The following is a 16,455-nucleotide window of genomic DNA, read 5'->3' as shown; positions in this document are numbered from 1 at the left end:
CCACCTCGCGGTCTCGCCTGGCACGCGACAATAGCATTGCGTTTAAGAGAAGTGAGAGCTCTTGGTAACTACGTTACCCTACACACTCTTTGGTAACAGTATTTTTCATAAACTGATTATGAAAAATCAGAAACGGGACTACAAAAGAAGTAAATCTAAGTACAGAATCCCAGTCAGGGCCCCAGACAAAGCCAATCAATCTCATTCCGGAGCAACTGGAAATGGAAAACAGATAAAGGTAGATAGAGGTCACAGCAAGAGTGACCCCCTGGAGGGCAAATGACCCCGTCCGACTTTCTGCTTTTAGTATGAGGAATAACAAAACGAAAATAAGACAATTTTGAATTAAATTTTCCATGGAAATTTTAATTGAATATAAAATGGTAATTATTATGATAACTTACAGCAACAGCTATTCAAAATAACAATAATAATAATAACAATTACAATAGAATTTGGGTATTTTGACAATGGAATGGTCGCGAAGTATGTATGTGTAGAATTTATTTTCACAATCAATTGCTACTTGCATAAAAATATATAATTTTTTTAAAAAGCAACAATATAATTTTAAAAACAAGAAAATGATCAACTAATATTATTTAAAAACCCCTAAATGTGATAATACATCTAAGTTCTGTTTACACAATATATTACAAATAAAATTATAAAGATAAAATGAAGAACAAAGTTATCATTTTAAAAGAAAAAAAATTCACGAAAAAAGCTAGATAACAGAAACTAAAAAAAGAAACAAAGAAAAACAAAAAAAAAAAAAAAACAAATAAACTATCAGACTAAAACACGTTTGTTTATTTTACAATTATTTACAAACACGACAAGAAGCTTATTTTATATATGTTATAACATATATTTGTTAACTAACTAATGTAAATACATTATATATATATAGTAATATAATATAATATATATATATATATATATATATATATATATATATATATATATATATATTGTTACACAGCTATCCCCAAGCCAAGGAGAAAGGAGTGAAGTCCGAAAAATAAAAATTGCCAAGAACCTTATAAAATGTTTCAAATCACAGATATTGAAATTACCAGTACAAATGAGTCTCCTATTTTATTATAAAAATCTTATAACGAGTCTTAATTCTGAGGCTTCAGAAAGATTTTAAATCATAAATAATTTCCTGCAAGGCGATTCTAAAAAATACAAACAAAAAAAAACAAAAAAGCGCATATCAAAACACCACCCCGTCCTCTTCCGCCACAAAAAAAAAACCCAAAAAAAACAAAAAACAATAAAAGACAAAGTTGAATCTTATAATATTGACATTTCAAAAATTAAATTAAAATATCATTCTCCCAGAACCTGAAATTTACTTTCCCGCCTAGAGAAAAAAACAAAAACAAAACAAAACAAAAAAAAAGAAAATAAGTATAAATACAAAGACAAAAAATATAAAATAATAACAAAGACAAAAAAAAAACAGAAAAAAACAACAAAACATTTACTTATAAGTGCAATCTATAAAAATACCGCAAATCCAATAAATGATATTCTTTCATATTTCATCTGCTAAAATAAATGATGGTACGGATCTTGTCTGTTACCGGGGAAGATGAAAAAATCGCAACAGTTGCATATAGAATGGTGGAAGAAACAAAAATTCGTTTGTTTTTGTTGTTGTTGTATTTTTGCAGATATGATTGATGACTAAATTGCTTTGCATGTGTGCTAAATTTAAACAAAATAAACTAAATGATATATTGGATATGTTTGACATGCTCAATGAACATGCTACTAGACAATTGATTTGAAATAAAACAAAACAAAACACACGGCATATAAATGAGACGCAAAATAACAATATTTTATCAATAGAGACTGAGTCAAAAGGTCGCTGCATGTTGCATGATTTGTGGGGAGGCAAAGTTCACTCACAACTGGAGTGAACCAAATAAGTACCAAAACAAACCAAAAGAAAAAGGGACATTTTTGCTAAAGGACCGATCAATAGAAAATCACATCGATATGATCCTGGAATGTGTTTTTCCCTTTCAATTTCTTTTTCAGAGAGATTCAAGACATTTTTCTATCATTTCCCTTGCTCCATAATAGTACACAAGTCTTCCTTTAGACACCACGGCAATTTGAGAAGCTATAACTGTTGTATCACCGTACTTTTATCAAATGCATTTTGGCCAAAAAAAAAACTCCCTTCAAATATCCATCGATTAAGATGACCTCCAATAAGTCAAAAAGTCTAAAACTTGGCCTTTCTTTGAAGCAGACCTGCCTACTAGTATGAAAAACTCGTAGAATTACGAAATTTTGGCTCCAATTTCAGATTATCACGATCATCTCTAAGTCATTGAAACTTACTGGAAATGAAATTTGATGCAGACTATATAAGTTTAAGGATTTTGAAGTGTTATTTAATCCATGTGGGGGTAAATTGTTGATTTTTAAAGTTTACTAAAGCTACTACAATTTTGATCTACCAAAAATTACGAATTTTTCGATTGTCAAGTAGGCAGGTCTGTTGAGGTTTTGAATATAAGATTTTTTTTTGACAAATTAGTTGTCATTTTTACCGATCAGTATTTGTAGTATGTATTAGTTTCCTATTTTTGCGCCAAAATGAAAATAAAATGTGTTTTTGTCCGAATACAGATATACATTGGATCGTTAATCAAATTCGGAAAATTTATTGTTACCTGGTCAAAGTTCCCATGGTCAATTTAAAGTTCTTGAAGAATAACAGCTTTAAAATAATGTGGGTTTTTTTTTTGGTGTGATATACAACATGAAATCAACCTTATGCTCACAGCCTCAGATTACTCATCATGATTTGCTGCCTGAGACAGGAGAATGAGCTTAGTCCTCGATAACAAATTAACACATGAAATATTTGCCAAGCAATGACAGAACTGGGTACACAACACGTGACAAGGTGTAAGTTGCGACAGAATATAATGCCTACGATGTGTGCATGGCATGGACGGGAATGGCAAATGACAATGCACTTTTAGGTAGTATTGGAATGATGGAATGATATGAGTCTCATTAATTTTTTAAAAATATGACAGGAATTGCAACAAAACAGATTAAATCGCCAGGATAAATCGCAAATGACGATTATAAAGAAAATTTCAAATGTTATGCATAATATCTTCTTCATTATTTAAAATAATTATTTGTATATTATAAATAGTAAAAAAAATTCATTTCTTAACATTGCACTTAACTATAGAGGAATTTTAAGTACATTATGATATCTAGTTAGATAAATATGAAAGAAAAATGCGAAAACAAAAATTACCAGTTCATAGTGATTACTTCTTGTAATTTACTTTCGTCATTTTGACCTTCGCATTCAATATTTCAATTTTAGGATAAGTGACTTTTAAAATCTTTTTTTTTTTCCACAGAACATTTCATTTTATAATATAATAAAACAATTCTCATAAAAATAAACATTTGCAAGGACATCGGCATTGGCCAAATGTTAATATTATGACAAAAGATATTTAAAAATATAAAAGAAAAATCATATAAAGACTATGTACATATCTGTAAAAACATTTATACTATGTAACCTTATTTGCTTTAAAAAGCAAACAAAATTAATGGAATGTTACTAATCAAGGCCAGCGACAACACTTAAATAAAATAACATTAAAAATTTAAAATATCACTAGGAAAGTTATGCTAGTAAATTTTTACATTCTGTACAATAATTCAACTTCTTCTTAAAGCAATTTTATAACTTGTTTTCTGTTTAGCTCAACATGTAAAACAACTTTCGACAGTTTTAGGCAGAAATTGTTTAAGCTTGAATTAATTTCCTAAATTTGAAAAACCATTTTTTGGATTGTTCAGCAAATTATAATGCCAAAGACATTAAAGGCCTCTATGTGCAAAAAACAGATAATGAAACATTGTAAAGCACATTGAGCATGAGAAATGGGAGAAATGTGCTTTATAAATGTGCATATTCATCATAACAATTTCAGTTAGTATTACGTATCTATGACATCAAGCGACTCATGTAGAAATAACATTTGGAACAATAAGCCCTGCCCGGTTCTATTTCCCTTTTATGACACAACTGACAGGCTAAGTCTTCAGGGGGCGGAGCCTCATCGCTGTTGCTACTATCCACCTCTACGTCTTCTGTGTCATTGCTGCATTCACCGTAATACTGTGACGTATTTGTCCTGGAACCTAAATGCTCCTCATCATCGCTGAAATATGCACGGTCGTTAATCGGGGCCGATGATGAGAATGAAGTCAGTTCCGCTGCCGACTCATATCCAGACGCTTTTTCAGAAAAATCTGGGGCAAACGTGACACTCTTTCTGGATTTCCCACTTCCACTTTTGGCTTTTTTGCTCTTCAGCACTGACTTGGGTTTTTTGCTGCCCGACTCGGACTTACTTCTATTTCTGGATACCGTTGGCTTAGGCTTGACTGCCGGTTTCACGTTGTTTGCATTAGGCTGATCAAATCGAGACATGAGGTCTTTCACACTTTGCTGTCTCTCCGTGTTGTTTGGGTGATCAGAAGTGGGATTCCCCAATCTCATACTTGCTCCAGATTCCTGATGCACCGCCTGACAGAAAAGAATAAAAAATAATAATGATGATGATGAGAATGTTATATAAACTGTGAATTTACAGAAACATATAGAAACAAGATAAGGACAAAAGACGACGATTAATTTTACTGCCATAATCTTTTTTCAAAATTATGGATAACTAAGAACCACTTTTAAAAATGTAAGAAAACTGTTGCTATGAGTAGAATTAAAATCAAAAATACAAAAAAGTTCTTGATTGAATAAGAATTGATTTCAATCGTGCTTAGATTTGATCTCAACAACAAAAGACACTGGATTCATCTTATGTAACTGTGTACTCATCACTTAGACCACACATGGAGTGGGTAACAGCAAAAAGTGAAATGTATCCTTTTCATTTCATAGGCTACCCATTTGAATCCCTCAATGAATTTATGAACATTCTCATTCCCTCTTGGGAAAGCATTTCTCCACCTTTAATTTGATTTCATTATTCAGTTATAAAAAGTCGATTCATAACGGTTGAAAAAAAAATACACATCTGAAACTCTTAATACAGAGATGAGAATAGCGCAAATAATAAACACTTTACCATTTTGAAAAGTTGATTTTTAAATATATACTGAATAGTAAAGAATCCATCCCATTTTAACTCTATACAACGAGATATATATATTCTTTTTTAATAAACAAAAAACAAACAGCCAGCAAAAATTGCCAGTATACATAGTAAATTACATTCCTGAACCCATGTTAATTAAGTAGCATGATAAAATATTATTCAGAAAATGTTAACGAGGAAAAACAACAAAAGTCAACAAAATAAGTCACACCAATCAGGTCCAATCTAAACAAAATTCCTTACGCATATTTTTCTTTCCATTAATTATTATTAGTATCTTTTTCTTCCTTCATATATCTATACTTTTCCTTTTTTTTTAATTATTTTTTATAATGTAAAATTAATGCACAAGATTTTGTCCAACTACTAGATTTGTTAAGATATATAAAATATTGATAAAACAATAAAAATGCAAAAGATTAAAGAGAACAAAAGACTATATTCACTGATGCCCAAATCTAATATAATTATATATGATGAGTAACTAATCGAATCAAACAAGTATTGATTACCATTTATAGATTATAGTATTTTGAAGCAAGCCTACTTTTTTAACAATAATAAATAAATATATAAATAAATAATTCATGCATGATAAAAGACTTGCCTATGTTGGGCTTTTAAGCTCTACACTATAGGTAGAAAAAAACATGGAGGGAGAAAAATTAATAATTTCCTGACAATTAAAGTTATATATTATTGTCCTAATTTCTCTGAGCAAGAAAACCTGATACTTCTGTAAAGCCGGAACAAAACAACAGAGGGGGGCAGTATCAGGAATGCTTAGCTTAAATCCACTCCCTAAAACACAAACTTTATGGTGTTTTGATATCTATTACTTTTTTTTAAATGCCTAGTTTCATTTTCCTAATTTTCTGTATGTTATAACTTCAGTCCTGGCCAGTCCAAACAATAATTAAAAAATAGTTTAGTCAGAGCAGGGTAGTAAGTTATTTGCAGTCTGTGACGTCATTGTCCAGACTTTGATTAGCACTCATAATTGATTTAAATTTTGTCATCAGATTTTTTTTATATATATAATTTTTGTATGCAAGCCAAGATATGAATTTCACAAAGAGCGCGGTATGTAACACCGATGTGACTTGGGCCACAGTAAAACTATAGTTGAATCCCTCTTAGTTTTCTTGGTGAAAATATTGAGTTATGATGCCAGATTAGAATGTTATCGAACCCCGGTAGCTAAAGGTCAAATGTTCATATCTTGGCTTGCATACAAAAAAAAACATTGAAAAAAACAAATTGATGATAAAATTTTAAGCAATTATGAGTACTAATCAAAGTCGGGATAATGACGTCATAGACTGCAAATAACTTACTGCCCAGCTCTGACAAAACATTTTTTAAATTATTATTTTGACTGGACAACTTTTTCTTCAAATAACAGATTAATTAAAATGACCTTCAACTTGTTAAAAAGTCTCAAACCTGAGATTTCTTTGAGACTTCTTTAAAATGTCAAGTTTAAGAATTTGTTGGATAAGTTGAGGATCGTTTGAATCAATGAAATATTTGAAGTGAAAGTTGTTTGGCCAAAATGAAAAAAAAAAAATCAAATCCAAATTTGACGGTCTAGACAATTCAAAAAGCTCTCTTTAAGTATTTTTAATACAGTGTGTTATAATAAAATGAGACTCCTGTAACCTCATTAAGATAGATATCGAAATTCCCATTTCAATATCGTTTTGAAAAAAATAAATATTGTATTTATTTTATTTGCGAGGGGTATTACATAAGAATACTGAACTCATTTGAAAGCTTAAACAAATTTATACTAACAATTCAATTAGAGTTTGTATTACTTACTGCCAATGCTGCAAATCTAAAATTTAATACAACACTGCAGCTTTCATGGCATGTTTTAAAATTGACTGCGAGACAAATAATTTAGAAAATATTTATAAAACTATATTTAAATTAGCACACAGTAGAACTTAACCAATCTAAGGTCCCATTCTTGCAATTAAAAAAAAAGCATTCAAAAACACAATGAATGAATTAATGACTGGGTGAGAAAGAGGATAAAATACTCACAGTGTTGGTGTTAGCAAGGTGATTCACTGGGTGAGGGGAGGGGAAATACGAGCCATCTGTAGACAGCCAAAATAGATGGGAGGTTATAATAGGAAAAGGTGGACAGAGAAGAATTTAAAACAATAAATTAAAAAGGCAGATCTGAAAAAATAACCTGGTGTTAGGAAGATATTGTGATTTGATTTGTGGTAGCTGTTGGGAGATATTGTGATTTGATTTGTGGTAGCTGTTGGAAGATAATGTGATTTGATTTGTGGTAGCTGTTGGAAGATATTGTGATTTGATTTGTGGTAGCTGTTGGAAGATATTGTGATTTGATTTGTGGTAGCTGTTGGAAGATATTGTGATTTGATTTGTGGTAGCTGTTGGAAGATATTGTGATTTGATTTGTGGTAGCTGTTGGAAGATATTGTGATTTGAATTGTGGTAGCTGTTGGAAGATATTGTGATTTGATTTGTGGTAGCTGTTGGAAGATATTGTGATTTGATTTGTGGTAGCTGTTGGAAGATATTGTGATTTGATTTGTGGTAGTTGTTGGAAGATATTGTGATTTGATTTGTGGTAGCTGTTGGAAGATATTGTGATTTGATTTGTGGTAGCTGTTGGAAGATATTGTGATTTGATTTGTGGTAGTTGTTGGAAGATATTGTGATTTGATTTGTGGTAGCTGTTGGAAGATATTGTGATTTGATTTGTGGTAGCTGTTGGAAGATATTGTGATTTGATTTGTGGTAGCTGTTGGAAGATATTGTGATTTGATTTGTGGTAGCTGTTGGAAGATATTGTGATTTGATTTGTGTAGTTGTTGGAAGATATTGTGATTTGATTTGTGGTAGCTGTTGGAAGATATTGTGATTTGATTTGTGGTAGCTGTTGGAAGATATTGTGATTTGATTTGTGGTAGTTGTTGGAAGATATTGTGATTTGATTTGTGGTAGTTGTTAGAAGATATTGTGATTTGATTTGTGGTAGTTGTTGGAAGATATTGTGATTTGATTTGTGGTAGTTGTTGGAAAGAAAATAAGTTATCTCTCGTGAATGCACAAAAGTAACAACTTGATATTCTTATTTTTAATGAGTCGACAGAGGAAATAGAAACAACAACCCAAAAAAAAAAAAAATGACTAGGGAGATTGATGAATTGTTAGTTTGTTATCCATACCACATAATATGTACGTGTCACAAGAGCATTAATATATCAAGAATTTTATGTGTAAATTTGTCACACGTGTTTCCTTTTTTTTTCTTTCGATTTAACTTGAGAAAAGTTACAGGTCTGAAAACTGAAAGGTCACATTGCTGATTCGTCACTAAATTTATTTTTTATTTTAAGGGGAGGCAGGGGGGATGACAGTTTGTCAAATCATAGGTGTAAGTACTACAAAATATCGTTGGTTTCAAAATCACTGTGACAATGGCTACAATCTTATATACATTAAAAACATTTCCTTTACTCCTTGATGATATTAGATATCTTTTCTTTCTTACAATATTCTTGTTACAGAGCCTCTAGTGAAGTAAAATGGTAGGCTTTACTAAAAAATGGTGACAGTCTCAACATTTTAAGAGAATATCAATTTACAATGGTGTTAATACAATATGGTACTGTATTATGTACATGAAGGCTATGGTGTGCCCATATTTTAACCCTTTCACAGCCAGACTCAATATTTTTCAAATCATAACTTCTCTATTTATTTCACCTACTACAACAGCAGATCCAACCATTTTCATCAAGAAAACAGAAGCAGTGACGTGTCCCCAACTTCAAGCCAGAAGTCGTATCATATTTACTGACTTCTGGGTGAAAACAGACGGTCTGCAGTTATAACCAGAAATAAAATTGTTTAAATTTATGATTTCAAAGAGATTAAGCCTTGCATTTTACGAGTATAAAATAAGGAAGTGTTCATATCGTATTGGTGACATCTCTTACCTCTCTCAGATGAATATGGCTCAACACCTGGCAGATTTTGGCAGTCTGGCTGTGACGTGCATCTTTCCAGAGGTCTTGGGACCATGGAGGTGGCAATTGTGTTCAAACCTGTGCTGCTGTAGGCGTGTTTCAATTGGTTACTGCTGATACCAGTGCTGGAAGATGGAACACCTCCTTGAGTAAAGGATGTTGATGCAAAGGAGTACCGGTTGGTGTCCATTGACGGGGCTGCTCTGTAGCGCTGAGGGTTGCCAGATGATGATGATGATGATGATGTTGAAGCTTGAGAATTTGATGTGGAGTGAGTTGACAACAAATGGCTGTTTGGTTGAATGCGTGCTACATTTTGATGCTGTGATTGTTGGTAGCTGCTGCTGTTGTTATAGTGAGGATGTGAGTTTGTGGCTTGTTGGTTGACAGATGACGGTTGTTGAATGAGCTGGATACAAAAGTCTGGATTGGAAGTTGTTCTGGCTGGTGGTGGGGGAGGTTGAGCTCCACCTTGTCTTCTAGGGTCTTGAGAGGAGGCAGGCTGAGATCGTAGTGGTGGTGGGGATATGAGATTCTGGTGGGGGTTATTACTTTTTGTTGGTGTAGTTGTTGGCTTTGAACCTTGAACACTTGAGTTATTGAGGCCTGGTGCTGCTTGGTGTGGGTTAGGAGGGGATATTGAAGATGGGGAGTAATTACTCTGACTAGAAGCAAGGGGTGGGGAGTGGTGTTGAGTGGGGTAGTGGAGAGGTTGGGGGTAACTATTTGATGAAGTGGTGGGGTTTTGGGAAGGGGTTTGATAACTGGCACGTTGGATGGGTTGTGAGGGGTCTGAGGAGGGGGTGGGGGACGAGTGCTGGTGGGAATAGGTGGAGATGGAGGCTGTGGTAGTAGTGGTGATGGTGGAGGAAGAAGAGGGGTTTGGTCTCGTGTTATTGTTGTTGGGTGGTATTCTATGACCTGGTAAGGGCTGATTGTATCCTGAAACAGTTGGCGGTGGATAGGGTGATGAAGATGGTGCTGGGAGCTGTTGACGTTGATTAATGTTTTGGGATGATGACGCTGATGTTGCAGATGACGCTGCTAAAGATGATAATGGCCTTTGGTGCCTGTTGTTACTATTACTGCTGTTAACATTGTCTATGTAGTGTTGCTGTGAGTGAGACCTTTCGTGATGGTACGGTGTATTGTTACTGCTGCTGCTGCTGCTATTATTGTTGTTGTCATGTTGTTTCATCTGAGTAACCTGTTGTTGTTGATGGTAAGGATGATGGGGCGAGGGGCTGGTTGTGAGAAGCCTAGCCTGTGTAGAATTATTGGGTGAGACAGTTGATCTGGTCACTATACCCTGGTCATGTGACGTTGACATCTGAATAGGGACTGGACTGCTTCTGGTTTGCCCTGGATGACCTTGACCTCCTGTAGAATGGCGGATGGCTGATGGTCTTCCTGTAGACTTCTGGGACTGAATTGCTGCGACTGGCTGGCCTTTAGTTGGGTGGGCTGATGATACTGACACGGAAGATGACGATGGAAAGGCTGTTGAGCAACTACCTTCATAGCTGTGTCTACTTCTTGTGAGAGCAGCGTTTGTCTGATCTGGCCGAACACTTCCAGAAATTAGCTGCTGCTTCTGTTGCTGAACAAAATTATTCTCCAAAAGCTCTCGTATTTCAGCTTTGCTTGTTTTGCGCTGGGGATTCCCCTCATTACTGCTACTGTCAGAGTCTCTGCTGTCTGTAGAACACCTGTCTGACGTGTTGCCCTGATGGAGCTGTTTTTGTTTGTTTACAAACATTTGATATGAGTCTCCAGACTTTCCTGTAGGGTCTGAAGTTCTTCTGGGCTTCCTATTTCTAGACAGAGTGCCGTATGCATCAAGAGGAACTGGGCCCATGCTGCTGCCATTGGGAGTCATTCCAATACTTGACTGAGACTTTGGCAGCATTGGGGTTTGAGAAGGATGCTGCTGTTGCTGCTGCTGTGATGACAAGGAGCATGGAACTGAAACTGATGATCGAACGCTGCTGTTGCTGCCAGATCTGGAGTGGTTGGAACCAGATTCAGACCTGTCAATAACTTGAGTTCTGGACACATGGGACTTCAATAGTTTTTCTTCATTATCTCTTACACCTTGAGAGGCTGATGATGGTGGTAGAGCAACAGCATCATACCGCAACTGATGATGCATTCCTTCGGGAACTTGTGACCCGGGCATGGGAGATTGTCTAGAACTTCCTGTGGAGTCTATGGAGGAGTTACAAACATCCTTATGCTGTTGCCCATTGGCTGACGTTCTCCCAGAGGTCATGAGACGTTCCTTAGAAGGAGCTCTTCTCACCAACTTGTCACTGTTGTCTGAGTCAGTGCTGGTAATGCTGGATCTGAAAATAAAAATGAATGAAAACATCAAAAATATTTTTTTTAAAGCAAAGTAACTAGGAGTAAAATTTGAGCTATTTGATCTTTTGTTGGTATATATGTATATCCCCTCTATAATGCTACCATTATTCTGTGTTAAGAGCCCTCTTACATCCCAAAAGTTATTTTATTCGTTAAAAAAAATAAAAATATTGAGAGCAATTATCTATTGGTAAAATAAAATATCTTTTTTAACACGTTAACTAAATAAGGTGTCCATCAAATGTCACAGAAAAGCATTGAGATGCCAACCCACCTTTTCCCAGAACGGCCTTCACCAGTGGTCTGACTGGAGACACGCTTGAAGAGACTTCTAGATTTCAAAAGGCAGGATTTGTGTTTCTTTTGGGCATAAATAGCTGCCTTCTTCTCGATATCTGTCTGATTCATGGCTTCCTTCAAACAACCTGGACAAATTGCAAATAAACTTGGAGGTAAAACCAACAAAATAATTGAAATTTTCTATTGTACACGGAACTAAGAAAAACCTCATGATGAAGCTGATGACTACATCAACTCCTTTGAAACAAATGGAAACCTACTATAAATATAACTCATTTCAAGCAATGGTATAAGTCAGATAATATAAGATATATATACTTGAATTTTGATACATATAAATAAGATATTTGAATGACATTCATTATTCACCTCTTCACTTAGGTTCATTTAGCGCCCCCCCTTCCCTCCCAATATTCCACCCCGGCCAAGAATTACGAAAAAATTGTAGAATTACAAACTCCATTTTCAGAACTTCATGAACATTTCTAAGCTATTAAAACTTATTGAAAATGAAAGTTGATGCCAGAGTACATAATTTTAAGGATGTTGTAGTGTTATCTGATCATTGCGAGGGCAAATTGTTGATCTGTAAAGTTAACTATGGCGACTACAATTTTTATCTCTTACAATTTTGAGATTTTCAAGTAGGCAGGTCGGCCCTAAGTGAATATGCAAAGTGCTGTATGATTTGAACACATAACATATTGAAACCAGATATGCTTCCTTCAACTCTTTTTTGGCCAGTTTGTGATTTTTAGATTGTAGTTTTAAACAAAATAATTTGATAGATTTCTTTTCCTTGGCTACTCTTTGATCTTCTTTGGTTCAAGAAAACCACTTCTGACAGCTTACCTAAGGCACTATCACAATATCTCAGGGCATCTGGAAGATTTTCCTGAGTTTCAGCAAGGATGCATCTGTCCATCAAGTCGTCTGCTTTCTCACACATCGAAACGAAATAGTCGTTTTTTACCTCTGAAATTCATAACATTCGAACAATATTATGATTAAACATCAGCTGTAAATAAGATGTCTTCAAAATGAAAATTATCTTAAACTTTTACTGACAAATACACATGCACAATGAAAACACGAAATATATTTTAACCCCCCCCCCCCCCCCCCCCCCAAAAAAAACTGAGCTTTTATATAGGGCAATATCCACTCAATGCTCAAAGTACTTTACAAAATATATACATATATATCAAAAATTCTAAATTTTTTAAAATGGCAAAAGTAAATCTTTTTATCAAATTAAACCCTACTTTCAATATCAAAATAGAGTTTTTAAAGGAAGAACGACAAATTAATGAAGACTAAATAAGATTTTCTTCTATATTTTATTTTATATTTTGTTTGTTTTGTTCTATTCATAAAACAAATAAGAGATTTACTATAAAAAGATATTTTGTAAAGGAGAAAAGTTGATATGTTGACCCAGCATCTCAAAACGGCGTTATGTTGGAGTGACTTTGATGTTGGAAATTGAATTGATTGTCAAAAGAATTAAACTAGGGTTAAGTATACGTGTCTTATTCAGCAGAATGAATGGAAGATCATTAAAAGTAGTCCTTCAGAGCCATTAGGCTTGTGGAGCCAGAATTTATGCCAGTTTCTAAGGTGTGAAACTAACAATTGCAATTGTTTGCTACCCTTCAGACAGGAGCCAGTCTATCGCAAAATAATTTCTGCTCTACCTAACAGACCAAGCTAACCAATCACCGCTTGGGCTGCCAGGAAAAAATCTCAACGTTACTCGGGATCCATCGTGGTCCCTTTGTGGGCGAAACGAGTCCTCTACCGATTGAGCTAATGGGGTCTCCCTGTCATCAAACGCATTCCCAATATTTCAAACTTCTGATTTTAACTTTGAATTCAATTTTTGGCATCCGCTTTACTCTGACATAAAACCAGTTTGTCATGGAGGGTCACATATATATTAGATTCAAGACACCCACCATCTTTGTCTAAACTGTCAATGGACGGTTCTCGTTGATGAGCCGACTTCGAAACTTGGAAAGCAGCAAAGTCTGAAAATGAAAAAAATTTAGTTACAAAAAAATACCGTTTTGTGGCGATTGGTCACATATTATGCTAAATTTAAAGACAATAGATTTAACTTCTTAAAGTAACAAAAATTGAATTCGACAATCTTAGATTAGCCAAGTTTTTTGAAGACGGTCTGTCCTTTAATTCGTAAGATTCAGCATGTAATGTGTAGCTTAAAAATCTGCTTAATATAACAATATATCGTGGTAAGGGTTGCTTAGGTCAAACTGACCTTTGAATACCCTGTGAAGGAAAATAAAGATGCATTTTTTAAAAATTCCCTGGCGTGATTTTAACACCTCGAGGAGAATATAGTTGAGTAATCAAAAATGTAACAATGAACACCATATTCCCCAAATACATAATATTTGTTATGGAGCTCCTAATCAATCTTTTTTTAGTTTGTTTATTTGTTTTGTTTTTCAAGAGAATTATAATTTTTAAATCTTTGACAGAGATTATTATAAAAATTATGTCTTATATCCAATACTCTTCAACAGTCCTAACGTCACTTCCTTCCTAATGATGCATGGTAACTTAGTAACACTGGCTCTACACTATCGGAACAATGGCGGACGCCTGTATGAAATATTTCCTCGGCGAGCATAAAAGCGTATCCAGAGGGAAAAAAAAACATAAATTTGATCATGTTTTGACTTTTACACATTCTGATCACAAGACATATGAAAAGTTCTAGCCGGCATGAATAATAAAAAGTAATGATTTTCTTTGTTTAGAACCAAGATGGCTGCCGTTGCCGGGCGGCGTGACATCAGACTACTGAATCCTATTGTAAAACAATGTACAAGTGAGACTTTTTCAAAGTCTATCTCCTTACTTTTGGGAGGGATTGGTGGTGGTCTACCCCCCTCCTTACTCAGTAGAGCGTCAGGGATGGGGCTGGATCTGGAGATCTGCTTGGCAGCCTCCAGGACTTCCTTGGGCATGATCTTCAGCATGTCTTCCTGACTACTCTCCTTGATGGGGTGCATTATCTGCATAAAGAAAGGAGAAATCAGTAATTAAAACCAGACAACCTAATGCATCACCTGCATACAAAAAGGAGAAATCAGTAATTAAAAACAGACAACCTAATGCATTATCTGCATACAAAAAGGAGAAAGCAGTAATTAATTTGTTTTTAAAGGTTTTACGGCGCTTGCAACACATTTAGGTCATATCAGCGCCAGTAAAAAGGAAGAAAATGGGATAGTCAAAAGTTCTAGAATTACAATTAAAGTACAAAAGAAAAGGTAAGACAAAGGGGAACTGGTTCAAATAGGGAACAGATGTAGATTCCAAGAGCACACCGTCAAAATACTTAGTTTGAGATCACCTAAAAGTCTCATCCAGACACAAGCACAGGTCCCAACTAAGAGGAATACACTCAAATGTTTACCAATCATATTATATAATATGTAAGCTAAACATAATACAATGCATAACAGAGAGATGATTTACAAGGAAAAAAATATCATCTCCCAAACTATAACTATACATTCGACTGTTTCTCTCCCAGCCAAGGAACTCCAGCAAGGATCGGGACAAAACTAAGTAATCTCATTCCAAGACAATGACAGGAAACAATTGGAAAACGAGTATGGGGGGATAGAAGACACAGCAAGTCTCCCTGCCCACTATGGGAGGTCAGGATCCCCACCCAGAAATCAGTAATTAAAAACAGACAACCTAATGCATCACCTGCATACAGAAAGGAGAAATCAGTAATTAATAACAGACAACCTAACTAATGAACATGACATTGTGACACTGAGGTGGAGCAGTACAGTCTTAGTCCCATGACATGAATGTGAAATGACGGCATCCATATTATTATTATTATTATTATTATTATTATTTGCATCATAAATGATCGTTGAATGCATTGCATTTCCCTTCATAACTCGTTCTAAATTCCAAAAACACAATTAGGATACAAGAAATGAAACAAAATGGGAAAGAGAGGGGAGCAAGTTGGGACATTTTTTTCTCTATTTCTATGTTTTAAAAATTAAAAAATAATTGTGCCAGCCTTTTAAATGAAAAAGGACATTAAATCTAACTAATTACAAAAACAATTTTAAAATAAGATCAGAGACAAAAACATTAAATTTACTCTATACTCATTATCGCTTGGAGTAATTGTTACTGTTACTCATGCAAAAATTAATTCTTCTTTCCTTTCCCTTCATCAAAGAGACATTTTATATTTTTTCAATCATTTTCCCTTCTACCCATTTTGTTGTCACTTATCACACACACACACACACACACACACACACACACACACACACACACACACACACACACACACACCCATAAATACCGCTAAACAATCCTCATAAACATTTTAGCAGATTTTCCTGCTCCACTGAGCTAATAACCATTAAAAATCCTTTTTCCCCTTTGACACAACTGGGTCAATCCCAGATCTATTGCCATCAATAATCAATAACTCACATCAATGTGGAGTCAATAAACCATCTGCTCGCTTAAAAAACAACACTATCGGCATTCCCATACTTTGAAAAAAC

At 34.6% G+C, this 16,455-nt stretch overlaps 1 protein-coding gene across 2 annotated transcripts in view; it reads right to left on the bottom strand.

The window, feature by feature from the left end:
- Nucleotides 1–963: 963 nt before the first annotated feature.
- LOC144972397 (uncharacterized) overlaps nucleotides 964–16,455 on the bottom strand; it is a 130,502-nt gene continuing 115,010 nt past the window's right edge. Inside the window, exons 14-20 of one of the 2 annotated variants that reach the window (XM_078913537.1) lie at nucleotides 14,760–14,916; nucleotides 13,831–13,902; nucleotides 12,725–12,847; nucleotides 11,847–11,997; nucleotides 9,179–11,553; nucleotides 7,242–7,297; nucleotides 964–4,600 (exon numbers count right to left, since the gene is read on the bottom strand). In XM_078913537.1, coding sequence (XP_078769663.1) covers nucleotides 4,016–4,600; nucleotides 7,242–7,297; nucleotides 9,179–11,553; nucleotides 11,847–11,997; nucleotides 12,725–12,847; nucleotides 13,831–13,902; nucleotides 14,760–14,916 — 3,519 coding nt within the window. In that variant the 3' untranslated portion in view covers nucleotides 964–4,015. Of the gene's footprint in view, nucleotides 4,601–5,489; nucleotides 5,822–7,241; nucleotides 7,298–9,178; nucleotides 11,554–11,846; nucleotides 11,998–12,724; nucleotides 12,848–13,830; nucleotides 13,903–14,759; nucleotides 14,917–16,455 lie in introns of those variants that run through there. The other variant, XM_078913538.1, reaches the window with a different exon arrangement.

The sequence above is a fragment of the Berghia stephanieae genome, chromosome 5 (genome assembly GCF_034508935.2).
Source record: "Berghia stephanieae isolate SIO BIC M18660-M18661 chromosome 5, UCSD_Bste_1.3, whole genome shotgun sequence".
Classification (NCBI taxonomy): domain Eukaryota; kingdom Metazoa; phylum Mollusca; class Gastropoda; order Nudibranchia; family Aeolidiidae; genus Berghia; species Berghia stephanieae.
This window is presented reverse-complemented; position numbering and strand designations above follow the sequence as displayed.